An 18,287-nucleotide genomic window follows, 5' to 3' on the forward strand; every position below is an offset into this window, starting at 1 on the left:
AACTGCCATGGGGAGCAGCCATTCGGCTGCTTCTCCCAGATGGAGTTAAAATCACATGCTTGCTTGGGTATCAGTCTCTAGGCTGAATTTTATAAAACACATTCTGTCTTTACAGACTTAAAAAACAAACATCCCCAAACCATCCTTTTCGGCTTCCTTCTGGGGGAATATTGTAAGTGACCAATGTCCCAAGACCTTAATAAAAAAAAAAAAATGCAGAAAAGTTGGTGCCAATCTAACTGTCCTATTTCTGCGATTTGTGTGTGTCCTCCAGAGACCAGTGTTGCCTGAGCAGTTTGTGAATGCTAAGGGTCAAGTCAGGCTGCCAAAGAATTCATCTGCAAACAGTGTTCTGTTAGACCTCCCCTTCCTGCCTGGGAATCTCATTCAGTCACTCCGTAACTCATATCCTAGACAGTTCTTCTCTTTCTCGATGCTCACAGTCAGCTTGTTTCTGTCTCCTACATATTAATCTTTTCTCTGGTTTGTGAACTCAAGCAAGTAACACAATATTAATGTTTTCATTAAAACTATTTTTCAAACTAGACCAATCTTGCTTCGTTATTTGGTGCAGGAAAACACAGGTGTTGTTTTTCCTGGGAGCTTAGCATTTGCTGTAGTATGGTGGGATGTTTTTGCTTTAAAAAAAAATAAATTACTGAATCCAACACAAATGTGCTGTTGCTTTATTTTTGAGTTTCTCTTTTGGTGAATATGCTAGACTTGTGAAGCTGAACAATGTTATTTGTTAGTATTAGTTTTTAGCTCGGTGCCTCTCAGGGCAAGCTTGTGCTCAGTCCTGCTTGACAAGTAGCTGTGTTCCAGTTGGTTGATTGCTTGCAATCCTGTAACTTAAATCGAAACTACCAGAAAATATACCAAGGCTGTGATTAGGTGGCGATCACTTCTGGTGTGGTTAGTCAGCAACTCTTGTTCCAGGGTGCATCTCGTTTAAACTAAATCTGAACAGGGAGTGTAGAAAACTGAGTCATTCGGGAGACTATACGGGTGACTTCAGTGCTTTTGTTGACTGAGGAGGGAAGCACACACCAGCCAAAGGAAAAGCACACAAGTTGTTTTATTCTGTCTGTAACTCCTGCTTTTTCTTCTTTGTCTAGTACCAGAGTACTTGTGTCTTCTAGCAGCTGTTACCTCACTGTGACCAGGTTGTGTGATTTGACCTAATAACTCTGGCAAGATTCTAGTCATTTAAGTGACCTTTACCTGTACATACAATGTCTGAGCAGCAGCTGCATGTGCTTTGTGTCTCGGAAGAAATTATTCTGTAAAGAGGTGTATCTTATTTTCAAAATAAAAAAACCCTCAACTTGTCCTGGTTTCTGAATTATTTTTTTGTTTTTTGTTTTTGTGTTTTTCACTGAAGCTTTTCTTATAAACTAATTGAACTACTGGTTTGCCAGCAAAGTCAGTTTACCAACTCAGACTGGCTCCTAGCAGACTTAATACATTATCAATCTGTCTCTTTTCCTGCCTTCTGGTGCAAGGATATGGCTTTCATTATGCATATTTCCTTAGTCTTTGACAGCTGGGGGCATATATGAGTTGAAGTCTGTTTTGTGTAAAATTAAGTAACGTGGGTTTTGTTCCCTTATTTAATTAAGGTATTTCCACTAATTTAAAATAACATATTTCTGAACCTTACAGAACTTGGAAAAAGGGTAATTTATGCCACTGAAAATTGGAAGCCTCCTTTGTTCTCTGCCCAGTAGTATTTATATTCAATATCTAAAAATTCTGAAAGATTTGATGAATTTTTTTTTTTCCTAATCAGGCACAGATTCAGGAGTAGGGATGCCATCTCTTCTGATCATAAAACAGTTAAAAGTTCAGGAGAAATCTGTAACCTGCAGGGAACTCCATAAAGCAAAGTGACTGAAGCACAATCTAACAGAATACGTCTTCTGAGAGAGAGTCACACACACAGTAACTCACTCCAGTACGTTGCACCGAAGCTGCTTTTTTACCAATAAAATAAAATAAAGGCTGCAACAGAATATTGGAGAGAAGAGGCAGCTTGGATTACTGTTTAGTTCACCTCTTGGTTGGGGAACCAGGTCAACCTGACAGAGTTGTCTGTGTTGCCAGCATCAGGAGGATTAACCTCTCATAATCTCTGTGATTTGAATAAGAGATTTTGTTCCTGTCCTCACTGCTCAGTTCAAAGCAGCTGCTGAGCAGAAACTTCAGCAAATCTTCAGCAATTTGTCTGTGTTGGTCAGCCGAAAAAGGAAGAAATAGATGTTAGAGGACTTCTCTTAGATGTGCTTTTTAGCAACTGGTTTTAGTGTTTGGATGGTGAGTGTATATAGGTGGAGCTGTTCTACAGAATCAGGGAAGTTGGCTACATCCTCAGTTTCCTTTTTGTTTAAAAGGTGTTCTGTTACACATAGTATCAAATCTGTTTCTCCATCACCACACTCTGCTTCCCCAACCCCCCTTGGAAAGCAAGCTTTGGACAAAGACATTTCTTGGTTTGTAAGCACAACATAACAAAACTTCAGTGTGCTTGTTTTCCCACTTCTCAAGAAAAGTGTAACTGATCCAGACCAATCCGTCGGAGGTGATGCTCGCCTGCCTGTGCTAGGTCAGGCTGAAGGTAGGAGGCATTACTCAGTCAGCTAATGTATGTGAATCTACCCTTGAGGAATGGTGCTGGTAGTAATAAGGGACTTAGCTCTGCTTATAGCGCCACAAAATTTGAAGAAGGATTTTCTTTTGTGTATTGTGGTTGTGGGGAGGCTATTTATTTTAGTTAAAAAAAAAAACCAACAAAAAACAGGCTCTATTTGCTGTGTCAAACAGGGTAGCAAAGCATCTTGCCTCTATGAGTGATAGTCCCTTTCTTCTCAATGGAGAGTGATATGAGTTTGCTTGTGTTGTCTGCCTACTTTAAACATCTGATACCACTGTCAAATGACAGCAAAGATGTATAACAAAGAGGCTAAATTGTGAAGTTAGGTCTCTGAAGCATATGTTCCCCGTTGCTATTGAAGAAATACCAAAGTGGAATTCACCTGAAATTGCCTGTTGGCACTCTTAAGTCTTGGTTATATTGGGGATGGAGGAGATTTGGGGTAGAACAGACCATATGAAACTCTACTTCCCAAAATATCACCTCTGGGTCCTAAGCCTAGAAGCTGGGGGCATATTAACATATAGAGTAGGTACTGCTGTATCATCATGTTATGCTCTTTCCTAGGAATCATCTAGGTGTTTGTATGGACAAGATACCAGGCTAAACGGGCTTGTTCTGCAGCCCTTCCTATCATGGTACGACTTCTCTTAGTGCAAACTCCTGCTGAAGGTGTGCAAAGAGTCCCTTGGTCTGCAGGGCAGGAGACATCTGGTTTGGGACCCAAATGTGAGATGTCATTGATGTCAAAGTGGCTCTTAGGGAATTCCAGCATCCAGTTTGAGCAGTGGGACTGTCAGACTTACTCAAACAACTGACGTTTTGAGAACAGTAAGTTACAAATCGGACTGGCTTTGTTATGGTGCTGGTGGGGGGAGAGGCAGTAACCATAAGGCAAACATCTGTGAGATGGCAAAAAAGTCTCTGTGGAGAGAGACTTTCATTGTTTGTGAATACTCTTGTGTGACTTGGTTGCAGTTCTCAGTGGAGAAATAGGGCAGGAGAACTGACGCTTTAGAGTCTTTCCTTGGTGAAGAAACCCATCTGAAGATAGCCTGAGTGCTCCAGGAACTGTGTCTCAGAGCCTGGGCCTTTGGTTTTGAGTAACAAACGGATGTTGAGGTGACAGCTAGGAGCAAAGTTAAATTTCAGGTAGTTGTCAACACGTGTGTTGGAAGGCTACGAAGAAGCAAAGCACAATTCTAAATAATCATCTGAGTATGCTGGCTCTCGCCTCGCTAGAATTAACTTGTCAGTTTGCATGGAGATCGTGATTACTGTCAGATGAGTTGAAAAGGTGAGTAATGAGGTGAAGGGCTCTCTGGGGAGCAGCACGCAGACTTGGCATATCTTTTGAGGCACCTTGTATTCCAGCAGAGGCTGTGGGGCTCTTGAGAGTTCGAGCTAATACTTTCTGTGCAGCCTTTAAGGACTGTGACGAGATGCATTGCTAGAAGAAAGATTTTTGTCTGGGCACTGGGAGGCTGTTGTTCCAGCAAGTCCCAAAGCGGGCAGAAGACGGCTTATGATTCTCAACTTGTTCTGGTTACCTGAAAGGTGACTTGAGCTCAATAGGTTGATCTGCTTTGCGCTGGCTGGGGAAGTGTCCTGAGACTGCCTGCCAGCTGAACTGTGGGACCGTGCAGGCAGGAGAAACGGGGATAGATAGCCCCATAGCCTGGAAGAATGTCTGCAGTGATGCGTCTCACTTGGCGCTGGGAATTCCAGCGTGACGTGTTCCACTCCTCTCCTCAAACTGCCGCCTCCTTCTCTTTCCTGTGCAGCCTTTAGCCACGCAAGCTGCCTGGAAGTAGAAGCTTCTGCACTTCTTCTGTTTCCAAGTATATTGCATGTAAAAACCGGAAAATACTTTATGGGCTGTTGGCACTCTGGATTCACTGGCAGTGCTAATCTGTTTCAGGAGGTTGTAAAGTTCAAGGCTTGCATGTTCCTACTTTCTTTACTGCTTCCCAGCATCTGTTTCCAGCTTTTTTGGCTGTGTGGTTCATGAATATGCTTCTTTTTTTTCCTGGACAGAAGAAACAATATTGTCAAGCTTATTTCAGCTGCTGCTTGTCTGAAATCAATTGAATGCTTCCTACTGCCTTTCAGGAAGCTTTTTCTGGGATCAGCTGTAAGTAGACTTCTTGCAGCTTCCTTACTGCAAAGCAGAAGTTTCACTAAGTGCTAATGCTCAATGTAATAATGATTTGAGCTGTGGTTTGCAAAATAACTTGTCAATGTTTTAAGCATTTTATTGGTAAGATCTCCTGAGGCCTTTTGGATAAAATGATCTGCATGTTTTAAAATGCTGGAATCCTTTGCAGTACCTAATAGTCATGGTATATTGATTGTATTTTGCCAGTGTAGATCCTGTTCTGTGCTAGCTTTTTAGTAAAATCACCGTATCCACATGTAAGTTCAGAGATGGGGGGCGTTCTGGGTTTTGGGACCTGCTGCTTTGAGAGTCTCCTCCCTCCCTTCCTCTCCGTGAACCTATCCTGTCCTAGCTGTTCTATTTCAAATTATGTTTTCAAACCAACAAGTAACAGCATGACCTTGCTGCCTGATGCTATTTTCCAGAGAAGTCCTGGTGTAAGGATCCTGGAAGAGCAATCTGATGTTTCTTCTGACTTCAGGGAAGGAACCAGTTGCAGACCTCTTTAGTTTTCCTCTTGCATTTTGTTCCCTGTCACAGTTGCTATCTACAAGTTGCACACGTAGTTTCAGTTCCATTTTTCCTGTCCTATATTCTCCTAGTAAGACGCTTTGTTTTCAGTTTGTGTTTCTTCGAGATACAGGTTTCAGTTTTTTGTCTAAAACCCTGTTTGTTTACAACTGCAATCCCCATGGCATATCTTCTGCAGCACTATTTATAATTTCTTTAACTGCTGTAGCATTTTCTTCACTTGTGAATTTCTGTTGCTGAAATAGTTCAAGGAGTATTTGAGGTAGGTGAGTTCTTGAGCTAAGCAACAAACAAGAATGCATATGAAACTCTTCAGTTCAGGATGTTGAAAATCTGTGTGATGTTAAGTCAGTGTGTCAAATCAAATCTGGTAACAGATTAACCTGTGAACGAGACCCAGATGTTTCTAACTGTCTGAATCTATTTTGTCATTGTAAGTGTTCAGAAGCCTACTTACATTAACTGCCTACTACATTAAATCATCATAGAAAGGAAATTGAGTTGCCACCCCTTATGTCGCATGAAATACCTTTTTAGAGAAGTAGGGTCTTCTAAGAGAAGGTTTCTTTTCCTGATGAGGACTGAGTTTTATTAAAAAAAACCCCAAACCCAAAACAATTAAACAACCCTGTCCAAAGGGTCTGCAATGTTGGTCCTCTGCTCCAGGTACACCTTGAGAATGTGGTTTTGATTGGAGCGTTTGCAACTGACAGAAAGGGTTTCCTACCAAGTTTTTTAATTTATTCTGTTTAAGTTATCTAGTAACTTTGGTAAGGATGGAAGAAGCGGAGCACTATGAAGCTCTGGTGCAAGCTAAGCTGTGCTGTACACACTTACAAAGTTTTATGCAAAAGCCGAACTAAAAAGTGACAGTATCTGCAGGAGGTGTGAAATTACCTAGTTCACTAAAGTGATGAGACTGGATGATTGAGCAAAATTTGAGGATGTAGACGAAGGTTCATCCAGGAGGTTGCCTAGGGTGAGGCAGTCAGCCCCACGCATTATGACTGCCGCTGCTAAGAAAAAAAGGAGGGTAATTGCCGTAGGCGATTCCCTTCTGAGGGGAACAGAGGGCCCAATATGCCGACCGGACCCATCCCACAGGGAATTCTGCTGCCTCTCTGGGGCCCGGGTCAGAGACATTACTAGGAAACTCCCTGGTCTGGTATGGCCTTCCGACTAGTACCTGCTGTTGGTTATACAGGCTGGCAGTGATGAGGTTCCAGAGAGAAGTCCTGCAGTGATCAAAAGGGACTTCAGGGCACTGGGGCGACTGGTTGAAGGATCAGGAGCACAGGTAGTGTTTTCCTCTATCCCTACAGTGGCAGGGAAGGATACTGAAAGGAACAGGAAAACACACCTGATCAACACGTGGCTCAGGGGCTGGTGCCATCGGAGGAATTTTGTCTTTTTTGATCATGGGGAGGTTTACATGGCACCGGGCCTGCTGGCGGCAGATGGAGTTCAGCTGTCTCACAGGGGGAAAAGGATCATTGCTTGTGAATTGGCAGGGCTCATTGAGAGGGCTTTAAACTAGGTCTGAAGGGGGAAGGGGATAAAACCAGGCTCGCTAGAGATGAGCCTAGGGGTGGCGTGCCGATGCTGGGGGCGAAATCAATAGCCCAGCTCAAGTGCATCTACACCAATGCACGCAGCATGGGCGGCAAACAGGAGGAGCTGGAAGCCATTGTGCAGCGGGAGAGATATGACTTAGTCGCCATCACAGAAACATGGTGGGGTGACTCTCACGATTGGAGTGCTGCAATGGATGGCTATAGACTCTTCAGAAGGGACAGGCGAGGAAGGAGAGGCGGTGGGGTGGCCCTGTATGTTAGGGAGTGCTTCGACTGTATAGAGCTCAACGATTGTGATGATGATACGGTCAAGTGTTTATGGGCAAGGATGAGGGGGAAGGCCAACGAGGCAGATATCCTGCTGGGAGTCTGTTACAGACCACCCAACCAGGATGAAGGGGCGGATGAAGCGTTCTACAAGCGGCTGGCAGAAGTCTCTCAATCGCTAGCCCTTGTTCTCATGGGGGACTTCAACTTCCCGGACGTCTGCTAGAAATACAACACGGCAGAGAGGAAGCAGTCTAGGAGGTTCCTGGAGTGTGTGGAAGACAACTTCCTGACACAGCTGGTAAGTGAGCCTACCAGGGGAGGTGCCTCGCTCGACCTGCTGTTTACTAACAGAGAAGGACTGGTGGGAGATGTGGTGGTTGGAGGCCATCTTGGGCTTAGCAACCATGAAATGGTAGAATTCTCCATTCTTGGTGAAGTAAGGAGGGGGACCAGCAAAACCGCAACCATGGACCTCTGGAGGGTGGACTTTGGCCTGTTCAGGACGCTGGTTGAGAGAGTCCCTTGGGAGACAGTCCTGAAGGGCAAAGGGGTCCAGGAAGGCTGGACGATCTTCAAGAAGGAAGTCTTAAAGGCGCAGGAGCAGGCTGTCCCTGTACGCCATAAGAACGGACGGGTGGGGAAGACGACCGGCCTGGCTGAACGGGGAGCTCTTGCTGGGACTCAGGAAAAAAGGAGAGTTTACCACTTGTGGAAGAAGGGGCAGGCGACTCAAGAAGAGCACAGGGATCTTGTTAGGTCGTGCAGAGAGGAAATGAGAAAGGCAAAAGCCCAGCTAGAACGCAATCTGGCCGCTGTCGTTAGAGACAACAAAAAAAGTTTTTACAAATATATTAATGACAAGAAGAGAGCCAAGGAGAATCTCCATCCTTTATTGGATGCGGGGGGGAACATTGTCACTGAGGATGAGGAAAAGGCTGAGGTACTCAATGCCTTCTTTGCCTCAGTCTTTAACAGGCAGACCAGTTATCCTCAGGGTACTCAGCCGCCTGAGCTGGAGGACAGGGACGGCGAGCAGGATAAACCCCCCCGTAATCCAAGAGGAAGCAGTCAATGACCTGCTACGCCACCTGGATGCTCACAAGTCTATGGGGCTGGATGGGATCCACCCGAGAGTGCTGAGGGAGCTGGCGGAGGAGCTCGCCAAGCCACTCTCCATCATTTATCAGCAGTCCTGGTTAATGGGGGAGGTCCCGGATGACTGGAGGCTTGCCAATGTGACGCCCATCTACAAGAAGGGCCAGAAGGAGGATCCGGGGAACTACAGGCCTGTCAGCCTGACCTCGGTGCCGGGGAAGATGATGGAGCGGTTCATCTTGAGGGTGCTCACAAGGCATGAGCGGGACAACCAGGGGATCAGGCCCAGCCAGCACGGGTTCATGAGAGGCAGGTCCTGCTTGACCAACCTGATCTCCTTCTATGACCAGGTGACCCACCTGGTGGATGAGGGAAAGGCTGTGGATGTGGTCTACCTGGACTTCAGTAAGGCCTTTGACACCGACTCCCACAGCATTCTCCTCGAGAAGCTGGCGGCTCACAGCTTAGACAGGTGTACTCTGCGCTGGGTCAAAAACTGGCTGGATGGCCGGGCCCAGAGAGTTGTGGTGAATGGAGTTACATCCAGTTGGCGGCCGGTCACGAGCGGTGTTCCCCAGGGCTCAGTTTTGGGGCCGGTCTTGTTCAATATCTTCATCGATGATCTGGATGAGGGGATCGAGTGCACCCTCAGTAAGTTTGCAGATGACACCAAGTTGGGCGGGAGTGTTGATCTGCTCGAGGGTAGGAAGGCTCTGCAGAGGGACCTGGACAGGCTGGATGGATGGGCCGAGGCCAACTGTATGAGGGTCAACAAGGCCAAGTGTCGGGTCCTGCACTTGGGTCACAACGACCCCATGCAGCGGTACAGGCTTGGGGAAGAGTGGCTGGAAAGCTGCCTGGCAGAAAAGGACCTGGGGGTGCTGGTTGACAGCCGGCTGAACATGAGCCGGCAGTGTGCCCAGGTGGCCAAGAAGGCCAATGACATCCTGGCCTGTATCAGAACTAGTGTGGCCAGCAGGAGTAGGGAAGTGATGGTGCCCCTGTACTCGGCCCTGGTGAGGCCGCACCTCGACTACTGTGTTCAGTTTTGGGCCCCTCACTACAAGAAGGACGTTGAGGTGCTGGAGCGTGTCCAGAGAAGGGCAACGAGGCTGGTGCAGGGTCTGGAGAACAAGTCTTCTGAGGAGCGGCTGAGGGAACTGGGGTTGTTCAGCCTGGAGAAAAGGAGGCTGAGGGGAGACCTCATCGCTCTCTACAACTCCCTGAAAGGAGGTTGTAGCGAGGTGGGTGTTGGTCTCTTCTCCCAAGGAACAAGCGATAGGACGAGAGGAAATGGCCTCAAGTTGTGCCAGGGGAGGTTTAGATTGGACGTGAGGAAAAATTTCTTAACTGAAAGAGTGGTGAAACATTGGAAGAGGCTGCCCAGGGAAGTGGTTGAGTCCCCATCCCTGGAAGTATTTAAAAGACGTGTAGATGAGGCGTGGTTTAGTGGGCATGGTGGTGTTGGGTCGACGGTTGGACTCGATGATCTTAGAGGTCTTTTACAACCTTAATGATTATATGATTCTAAAATAGTCAGATACATCTTTCATTTGATAACTGGTTCAGCACAGTATATTAACTGTGGGTTTGTGTAGATTGGCCATCGTGTTGTCCTGCTAGCTCTACCAACTTCGTGTGAATGAAACAGTGTGGAATACTCCACATATATTGCCACTGTGCTATGTCACTCTGATGCCCGTGGGCTATGGCAGTGATAGAGATTTAGACAAGACAATGATATGTAGCTTTTATATATAAAAGCTAGGCTTTTTCTGGGTTGATTTCAGTACTTTGCTCACCAAAGTTTGGCCCATATAGGTGGTGGGATGCTGAGCCTGGGGCTGTGAAAATTCTGGCAGGAGACAAATGGTGGGGTGAAGCATAGTAAGCAGAACCCGGCAGCAGCTGCAGTGTCCCATCAGGACTGGAAGTGTCTGTCAGCCCCAAGGTATGGGGTGTCTGGGCTGTGGGGGGAAACAGGGCAGGTGCTGTCTACCTGCGGGTTGTGACACTTGTGTGCGTGTAAGTCCTGGATCTTAACTGACCGGAGAATTTACAGATGGACAGGGGAGCATCTAGTGAGGTTTAGCAGCGTGGAGGGTTATTGGGATGTGTACTTTATGTAGTGCTTTCCTGGATTTGCTATATGAAATGGTGCTGAAGTTAAATGGGGTTAGTGTTTAGTGTGTCTCCTCTTAGCACAGGAACCTCAAAAACCCTTCAAAGCAGTGGTACGTGTCCCAGCTGCTATCAGTCACTGTCCAGTGGGCACAAAGGGTGGAGTGACTGTTAGAAAGCTGTTTGTTGGAAATCGTATTGTAAATCAAATAAACTTAGTAGCTTTGTATGTCTCTGGACAGGGTAATGAATTTGCAGATCATCTGAGCAGGAAGATGCTAATTAATGTGAATTAGGAGGGATTCTAATTCATTCTCAAGACATCTGGCAAAATGGAAATCCCTTGGGCAGATCAATTTGCTACCACAGGCAACAGAATAGAATATATATATATTTTTTTTTTTTCCCCCTCCTTCCTGAGAAAAATCCAAGCGCGATAGTAGTTGCTTTTTAGATGCGCTTGGTTGCTGAAGTGAGCATACCTTCCCTTTCTTTGATACGGTTCCCAGGGCTTTGAGAGAGTCAAGTTGTCCTGTGGGCATTTAGAGTGGTCAAATTGAAGAAAGCTCTTTGCTACATGAATGGGAACTGCAATGTAAAAGTGGTGGGTTTTTTCATTTTGATGAACTATTAAAAATTAATAAACTCATATTGTGTCCATTCCATTTATTCTGTATACTTATTAGAGCAGATCGATCTCTCTGTTCAGTCGAGGTAAATTTAGTGGTACTGATGGCTTGCTTTTGAGGCTATATGGATTCCTCCACAGTTGTCTCAAACAGGTGATGAATTTTTTGAAGGGCTATTTCAGGTATTGTCAGAATCATTCAGCCCCTAGATGCAAGCTTAATTCTTCAGGTACTGATGGAAATCTGCGCTATGCTCCTGCTCTCTGCCAGTTACCGAGGAAAGTGGCTTTTCGCAGTGGCTCTTCTTCCTTCTGGCAGCAGAGCAGTTCTCTGGTCAGCCTGGCCCTCCATTCACATCAAGCAATGACAAAATGTTATCCTCTGTTTTCTGTGAATGCAGTCTCAGCTTTTACGTCTGTTGGTACATGAAGGTACCCACTGTGTTTCCGTCACGTCATTCGCGAAGGGAATACGGTGGTGCATAAAGTGCTCTCTTCCCCACTCGAGTGGAACAGTGTTTATATGTAAACCAGTGGTTTGTTTTTGCTGGCAGAAAGACAAAGCATAAAGTAATAAATGTGACTTAAGTCTCTTGTCTCTCGGTGGCCCCTGAGGCTGGAGTCTCTCGGCTGCGATAACCACCCCAGCTCAGCAGGGCTCTGCCACAAGGAGACGGAGCCCAAGCGGACCCTGCTCTGGGCTCTCTGCAGTTACAGCAGAGGCTGTTGAGGTGCTGCTGAGTGCCAGTGGGTCCCTGGGGCCTCCTGTGCAATTATCCTTACTCTGAGCTAGTACGGGAAAACCTTTTCCTTCTGAACATAAATTAGCTCTGAATGTATGAGAATGCAGTGGAGCCTGCCTTTTTAAACCTGTCTCAGGCTGGGAATACCAAAGTGGCTGTGACATGTCGAATCCTCATAAGAGGCTCGGAAAACCATTAAACTGCTGTTTTATCCAGCTCTTTCTTTCTTAGAGTTACGAAGGGATGAGAAGAGTTTCACGGCACAGTCAGTACTGCTGTTCTGCTGTGGCACGTGCAGTTGATTTTAATAGCATACCTCTGATGCTGCTGGACTTTTATAGGGATCATGTGAAACAAAACAGTGACTGAGTTAAAATCAGGGGTGAGGTCACTGCATGGCCTCTGCTTCCTACAGCCTGGAGCACCTTTTGGTTTCAGGTAGTGGGGAAGACAAGGGCTCCTTGCCCTCAGGTGGGAAGTGAGGATGTGCAGGGGCTGTGCATGTAAAATGTTTTGATTTCCAGGGGAGGGAAAGGTACCTGTGTGTCAGGATGGGATCCCCAGGGATGGAACAGTCCTTGTTAGATGCACCAGTCTTGCGGCCACTTGCCAGTCTCTCATGGGTTTTATAAATAGCTTTCAAGAAGTGAGCAGGAGGTGTTGAGTTTCTAGCTCTACAATGAGGGCATGTGCTATAGCTGTTGGTGCAGGGTTCAGACAGCAAAATTATTACCAAAGGCTCAGTTATAGAAAATGCTAACAGACCTGAAGGGCTACCAGCGCTTCCCTCCAGAAGGGATTCCCTCCCTCTGCGTGCATGCTGCAGGGTGCACAGGCCGTGAATTTGGTGTGTTGACTTAGCCTTGGGTAGTATGAGTGTTTTGCTGTGGTCTCTTATTTCTGTTGCTTAAGCAACCTTTGCACCTAGTGCTGCATATCACTGTGCACTGAAGTCTGAGCACCTGGCAGAGGTGAGAAAAGCACAGAGTGAAATGGAAATATGTATCGATTCTGCTGTTCAGCTGGGAATGGTTACTGTAGAAGTTAGAGTGCTCTCAAACACATTAACATTGCATTTGTGTTTCACAGGGAAGAGGAAGCTATTTGTCAAATTGCTGATCATGAAAATGCATTTTGAATGTTCCGCTTTCAGCGTTGCATTTCTTTTTAAGAGCACTAATTAAACTGCACCCTTTCATTCTTCTAATTTCTCCCATAGCCCCCCCATGGCACTTTACTGGCCTCTGTGTAAGGATGTAGATTTTGTTGTAATGTGGTGAATGACCGGCTCGTAAGTCATGTGCTGGATTTAGTTAGGATGTAATCTTTTGGCCATCTGCTCAGGCACTCCCTGTGCCTGCATCCCTCTGATTTGCAAGCCAATGTTAAAGGTGATCTCGAATCTGCAGATGTTTAGAACACCCAGGTTCCCTTTAACTGAGTACAAGCGTGTTCCTGCCTAGGAGGTTTGAGCAATGTGTTGTCTGAACATCGCAGTAATTTGGCATGCTCAATTTTAATTCTCTGGCTGGTGTATGGGGCACCTAGTCAGGAAAAAATTATCCTTCAGACTGATTGAAAAATAAGTGGATAGCAAGAAATTCTCTGTAGAACTGAGTTTAAGAATACTCAGATATATGTTCTGCTGTTGTTTTTCCACCCTTCCACAATGATTCTGGACCTTTTTTGCAATCTCTGGCTTGTATTTTCCTTTCCTAGTCTTTAGGAGTCTGTCTGACTCCAGCCTTTTGTAACTGACAGCTGTAGAGCCTCTGGAATCCTGTAGTGCCTTTTTTTTTTAAGTTGCAGGCAAGACTTCAACTTAATTTTTTAATTTTCTCCTTATTTAGAGTAACATCAAAATGGTGAGAGATTCCCAGAGAGAAAAATCTCTGGATGAATTGAATGTTTACATAAATTTAAGTTGCTTTTGTATCTGTCTGTCTAATTTGCATCCAGTTATTTCAGTGCAACCCATCTGCTTTCTAATAGCTCTTCGAACTGAGGTGCAGTAGCTGTGTCTCTGATACGCTCAAGTCTTTTTTAGTAATTAAATGAATATTCACTTGCACAGTGAGAGCAGGTGCATCTCTGTGCGTCTGTATTGTGCAGTGCTCGCACATGGCAGTGCAAAGCGCTGGGTCTCACTTTCCTTTCTAATTTTCTATTGTTTTCATTCCCTCCCTGGGGTCTTTCCCATACAGTGTTGCAGTGGCGTAGGAGGATTATGGTTCAGTGTAGTTCAGTGTTTGTCTCTGAATGGCTGGACTTTCTGTGCTGCCCAGTTTGCCGAGAGAAGCCATTTGAAACTGAATAGAATTTAACATTTCCAGATAGTTTAAAAATGGGTCTTCCCCAGAGCCCAGAAGTGCCTGTGGGATGGATGGGCGTGAGTCAGGAAATCTCTGATCAAGACCTTTGACTTACTTTGTCTTCAGGTTTTTACTTCCTGGCAATGCAGAAGCAACTGTATCTGTAAAACTTGGTGTTGCTGAGTGCTCTAGAGAATGGTTTCCTTTTATGATACAGATTTTATTTTCTAAAATGTAGTTTCACATGGCTTGATTTCAGCCTGCTGTCCCCCTGCCCCTGGAGTAGCAATGAGTCTTCAGCCTGTGTTGTAACACTGAGTAATTAACTGTTAATGTGTCAGGCTTCTTCACGACTTCGTTATTCCTTTGTGTCCTTTCTTGAGCATGTGGCATAGAGGACCTCTAAGGAGACAGAATGAGCAGGTGTGGGTACAAAAGTTTCCCTAGGGAAGTTAACCTTATTGTGCCTTTCCAAAGCTGTGGTCCTTCGGCAGTGGCATGGTGCATGCTGTTCGGCGCATTGCACCTGACCTGTGAATTCCCTGGGCTGACAAACAGGCTGAGTCTTGGCAGCGTCTAATGGTTCTTTCCAGCTCTGAGCTCCTGGACACTCACCCTGTCGTGTGGGGAACCCTGCGGTCTCACGGCCAGTCCTGATCCTGAGATGTTGTGGGAGCTGCACCTTCGCAATGGTTTTTACACACCCCTAGGAAGTGTTTTCCAGTGGGCTAACAAAATAAAAACATGTCCAAGTCACTTTTCATGGGAACTTTTTGGACATGCTGTGTAAACTTGAAGATAGAGCAAAAGATTACTGGTGAGATGAGACTCCCGGGTTTGTGATCCCGCTCTTACAAGCTCTGCTTCTGCAACTAAAGTTGTAATTTATTACATGCAGGTTGCCTAGGGGCATTGGGGTTCATTCCTGGTAGATACTCAAGATACAAGACTTTTTTATGTGGGTCTGTAGCAGGCTTGTGATCTTCGTTTAGCCTTGCTGCTGCCCCAGGATATCCCTGTTGCTGCAAGCCCTGGGACAGCTCTTCCTGAAGCCCCACATGGGCACTCTTTTCAGCAGGGTTTGCTGCCTTTCATCAAATGAACCTCTTAATATTTAGAGGTTAAGACCACAATGTACAGACAGCATCTGTCTCTTAGTTTGCATATCACTTGCTGCAGAGGCAGTGTCTTGTCTCTGTGTCTAGGAGCCATTGGCCCACTCTGGCTGCTTTTTTGACAAATAATATCAAATTCCCACACTGGGGTTGCCTCTGCTTCCCTGCTAATGGCAGTGGAGCTTGTTACGGACAGAGAGAGAGACCAACTGAAGCTTACTGTGCGTCCCCTGCCCTCTTTCTCCTTTTTTCCTTCCCTCAAGCACATGCACTTGGTTCTTTGTCTCCTGCCTCTTGCGAAGGGGGGGAGAGGGGAGGATCAGACATAAGCTGGTGTCTGCCTGCTCCAGGGCAGTATTTCATGAAATGCCTGCTTTTGTGTGGTATCCAAAGGCACCTAGAAAGTGGGTAGGTTGCCCTGCCTGTTTCTCAGTGGTTAAATAATCTGATTGATTCGGAGATTAAAAAGGAATCTGCATCTTTAGTCAGCAGGAACACTGGCTCCCACCATTATATGTTTTGCTTGCACCATTAGGTTTAGCATCAGGAATGCTTCAGGCCCTGAACCTGGGAAAAAATGAACCTGTTTATTTTGGGCCTAAAGGCTTGTGGGCCTTGGCAGTCTAGGTAAAAGCTACAGCTTTCCTAACTTCTGTTTGAGACGCCTCTGGCTCATACTGTACCTGGTACAGCATTTCCTTCATGCAAACACCTGCCTGGACTGTAAATGCTTGCAAAGGAGAATTTCTCAAATAGTAAGGGTGTTCTCCAGCATCACACTCCGTTGCAGCTCAGTGCATGTAACTGTGTAAGGGCTATTTGTATTTTTATTTTTTAATGTTCCTTTCTAGAACATTAATCTTGTAAGTTAGACTCTGTGAGCCTTAGTAAGTGTTGGGTGCTCTGTTTTCTGGGGGAAACTTCACTTACACCAGCTTTTAAATCTTTTTGTTCTCAGGTGTGTCTTGCTTCCTAGCTTGTTAAATATGTTTTCTTCTCAGTGTTAGTTTTCCACTGGGAAAACTAGCTGGAGCCTAGAGATGTCTTCTCTTAGTGCTTACACTTAGCAATAGCAGTGAGGATATGAGCTTGCAAAAGAGAAATGTAAACAAAATCTCCCCTAGGTAGACATGGACCTTTCTCCATCCAGTGAGATAAGAGCCAGGGCTGTTTTATGTTCTAACCATTGTTTTTGATAAATACTGTCCTGGAATTAAATTAACCGAGGAGAGCTCAGAGAAGTGACATTTGAGTTTAGACTGCTGCTTATTCAGCATAGCGGGTTAATTTGGTTTACAGATGTCATACTATAGAGCTACTATTCAGGCTTGATTATTTGCAAGTTTTGGTCGAAAGTCTGCTCTGCACTGTTGAGGAAAGATTCTTTGTTTTTAAAGAAATGTTTATTTCTTCTAGAGTGTCTGTAACTGTGTAAGTGAGGTGGTATGAAATGACATCTTGCTAAGCAGCAATAACCTCTAGTTGCAAAGGACTGGTTTTGAAATTGCTTTGCATTAGCTGTATCATGCTGCTTTCCAAACATTAATCCTATGATTATTTTTTAAAGGCATCGATTTAGAGAGTTGAGGTGGGGTACAGAAAAGGTTTTGCCTCCAGAACTGTTAAACTGTTAAAATGAGTGAGGATTTCCAGCTACCAGGCCTCTACTGAGGGATGTTGTCCAATTAATGCGATGCCCTGTGACGCTCTGACTCAAATGAAACTGTAGCAGGACAAAATCACTAACAGTATCTTTTTTTTTTCTTTTCCTTTTTTCTCTTTACAGTAAAAAAAGCTAAACTCCAAGGACCACCAGGTAAGCCATGCTCTGCTACTTGTTTGCACCAATGGTGACACCTGCTCTCTCACTCCTGCTTGTGCTGCTCCCTCCAGTTTTCATCTACCTCCTTTTTGCTCCTCCATGTTCTCCTTAGGAGTGACAAAAGCTACCCTGAGAGTCCAGGCAGTCTGAGTTAGTAAAAAGCTTGAGGATGTGACCTGGTATCACAGTGCTGAGAAACCTCTATCTGCTCACCTCACCTGAACAGGTGATGGATGAGGAAAGATGTTCCTTTACTGTCACCAATTCCCGCCCCATCCTGCCCTTTCCTCTCGTCCTTCCTCTGTCCCTGTTAAAAACAGGATCTGAAAATGTCTGCCGAGCAGAACTGGTGTGTGCCTGTCTGGACTCAGTGCCTCCTTGATCCTGATCGGGGTTGCTGGATGGTACCGCAGAGTTGATTCATTCTCTTACGTGGCAGTCCGTAATGGCTGTGCTTGGGATTGAAATCCCATCTGCCAGGTTTTGTGTCTGCATAATAAAATAAAAACAAAGAGCTGGTGATACCCAGAATTTACAGTCTAGGCAACTATTTCACTGTGGTTCAGTACCTAGCAAGGAATCCCTTAGCAGGTAAATACGTTTATTGAATGAAATTTGATGTACAGTTTACAAAAGAATAAGCAGTTTGCTTCTGGAATAACAGCTATTCAAGTGTTTAGATCTGAAGCAATTGCACAGCTGTATTCATGACTTATTTGTTCAGCTTTATTCTCTTGATATAGCCATCCTCGGGTTATAGCTGAAAGCTTCCCAGGTCTCCTTGTCCATGCTCCATGTCATGTCGAGATCTGTGTGTGTCAAGATCTGTGCGTGTACCAACCTTGAATTTCCAGGGAAGGAAAGCTGAGTGCCCAGACTGGAAGGGAGACTATGTGTATTTTATCCTTTCTCTAATCAAGAAGCCTGCTTACGGCTGCAAAATATTTGTCCTGTAGTCTAGATTTAACTCAACTCAAGCATATGGTTTCACTGACAAGCCCAGTGTCCCAGGAGGATGCAAGTGGTGTAGGTAGATATGAGGGAATCTGACTTTCAGTGACTTCTTCCTGAGCTTCTGGATCATGTAGTTTCCCTTTCCTCCCTTTCTGTTAGGATATTTGAAGCTTGATGCTGGGACATGCTATAGTAGCCCACAGCAATGATGCATGTGAATTTTGGTGGTATTAAAATGGACTGTGATCTAACTTACTAGCAATGCAGCAGAACACTGAAGTATTAAAATGTATACACTGCTTTCTAGCTAC

At 45.3% G+C, this 18,287-nt stretch overlaps 1 protein-coding gene across 2 annotated transcripts in view; it reads left to right on the top strand.

Moving 5' to 3' along the window:
- The window catches only part of UNC13B (unc-13 homolog B), a 227,334-nt gene that overhangs the window by 14,739 nt on the left and 194,308 nt on the right, over positions 1 to 18,287 (top strand). For both annotated transcript variants that reach the window (XM_076362991.1, XM_076362992.1), the window contains exon 2: positions 16,987 to 17,016. In XM_076362991.1, coding sequence (XP_076219106.1) covers positions 16,987 to 17,016 — 30 coding nt within the window. The remainder of the gene's footprint in view (positions 1 to 16,986; positions 17,017 to 18,287) is intronic.

Source organism: Aptenodytes patagonicus, chromosome Z (assembly GCF_965638725.1).
Source record: "Aptenodytes patagonicus chromosome Z, bAptPat1.pri.cur, whole genome shotgun sequence".
NCBI classification, from domain to species: Eukaryota; Metazoa; Chordata; class Aves; order Sphenisciformes; family Spheniscidae; genus Aptenodytes; species Aptenodytes patagonicus.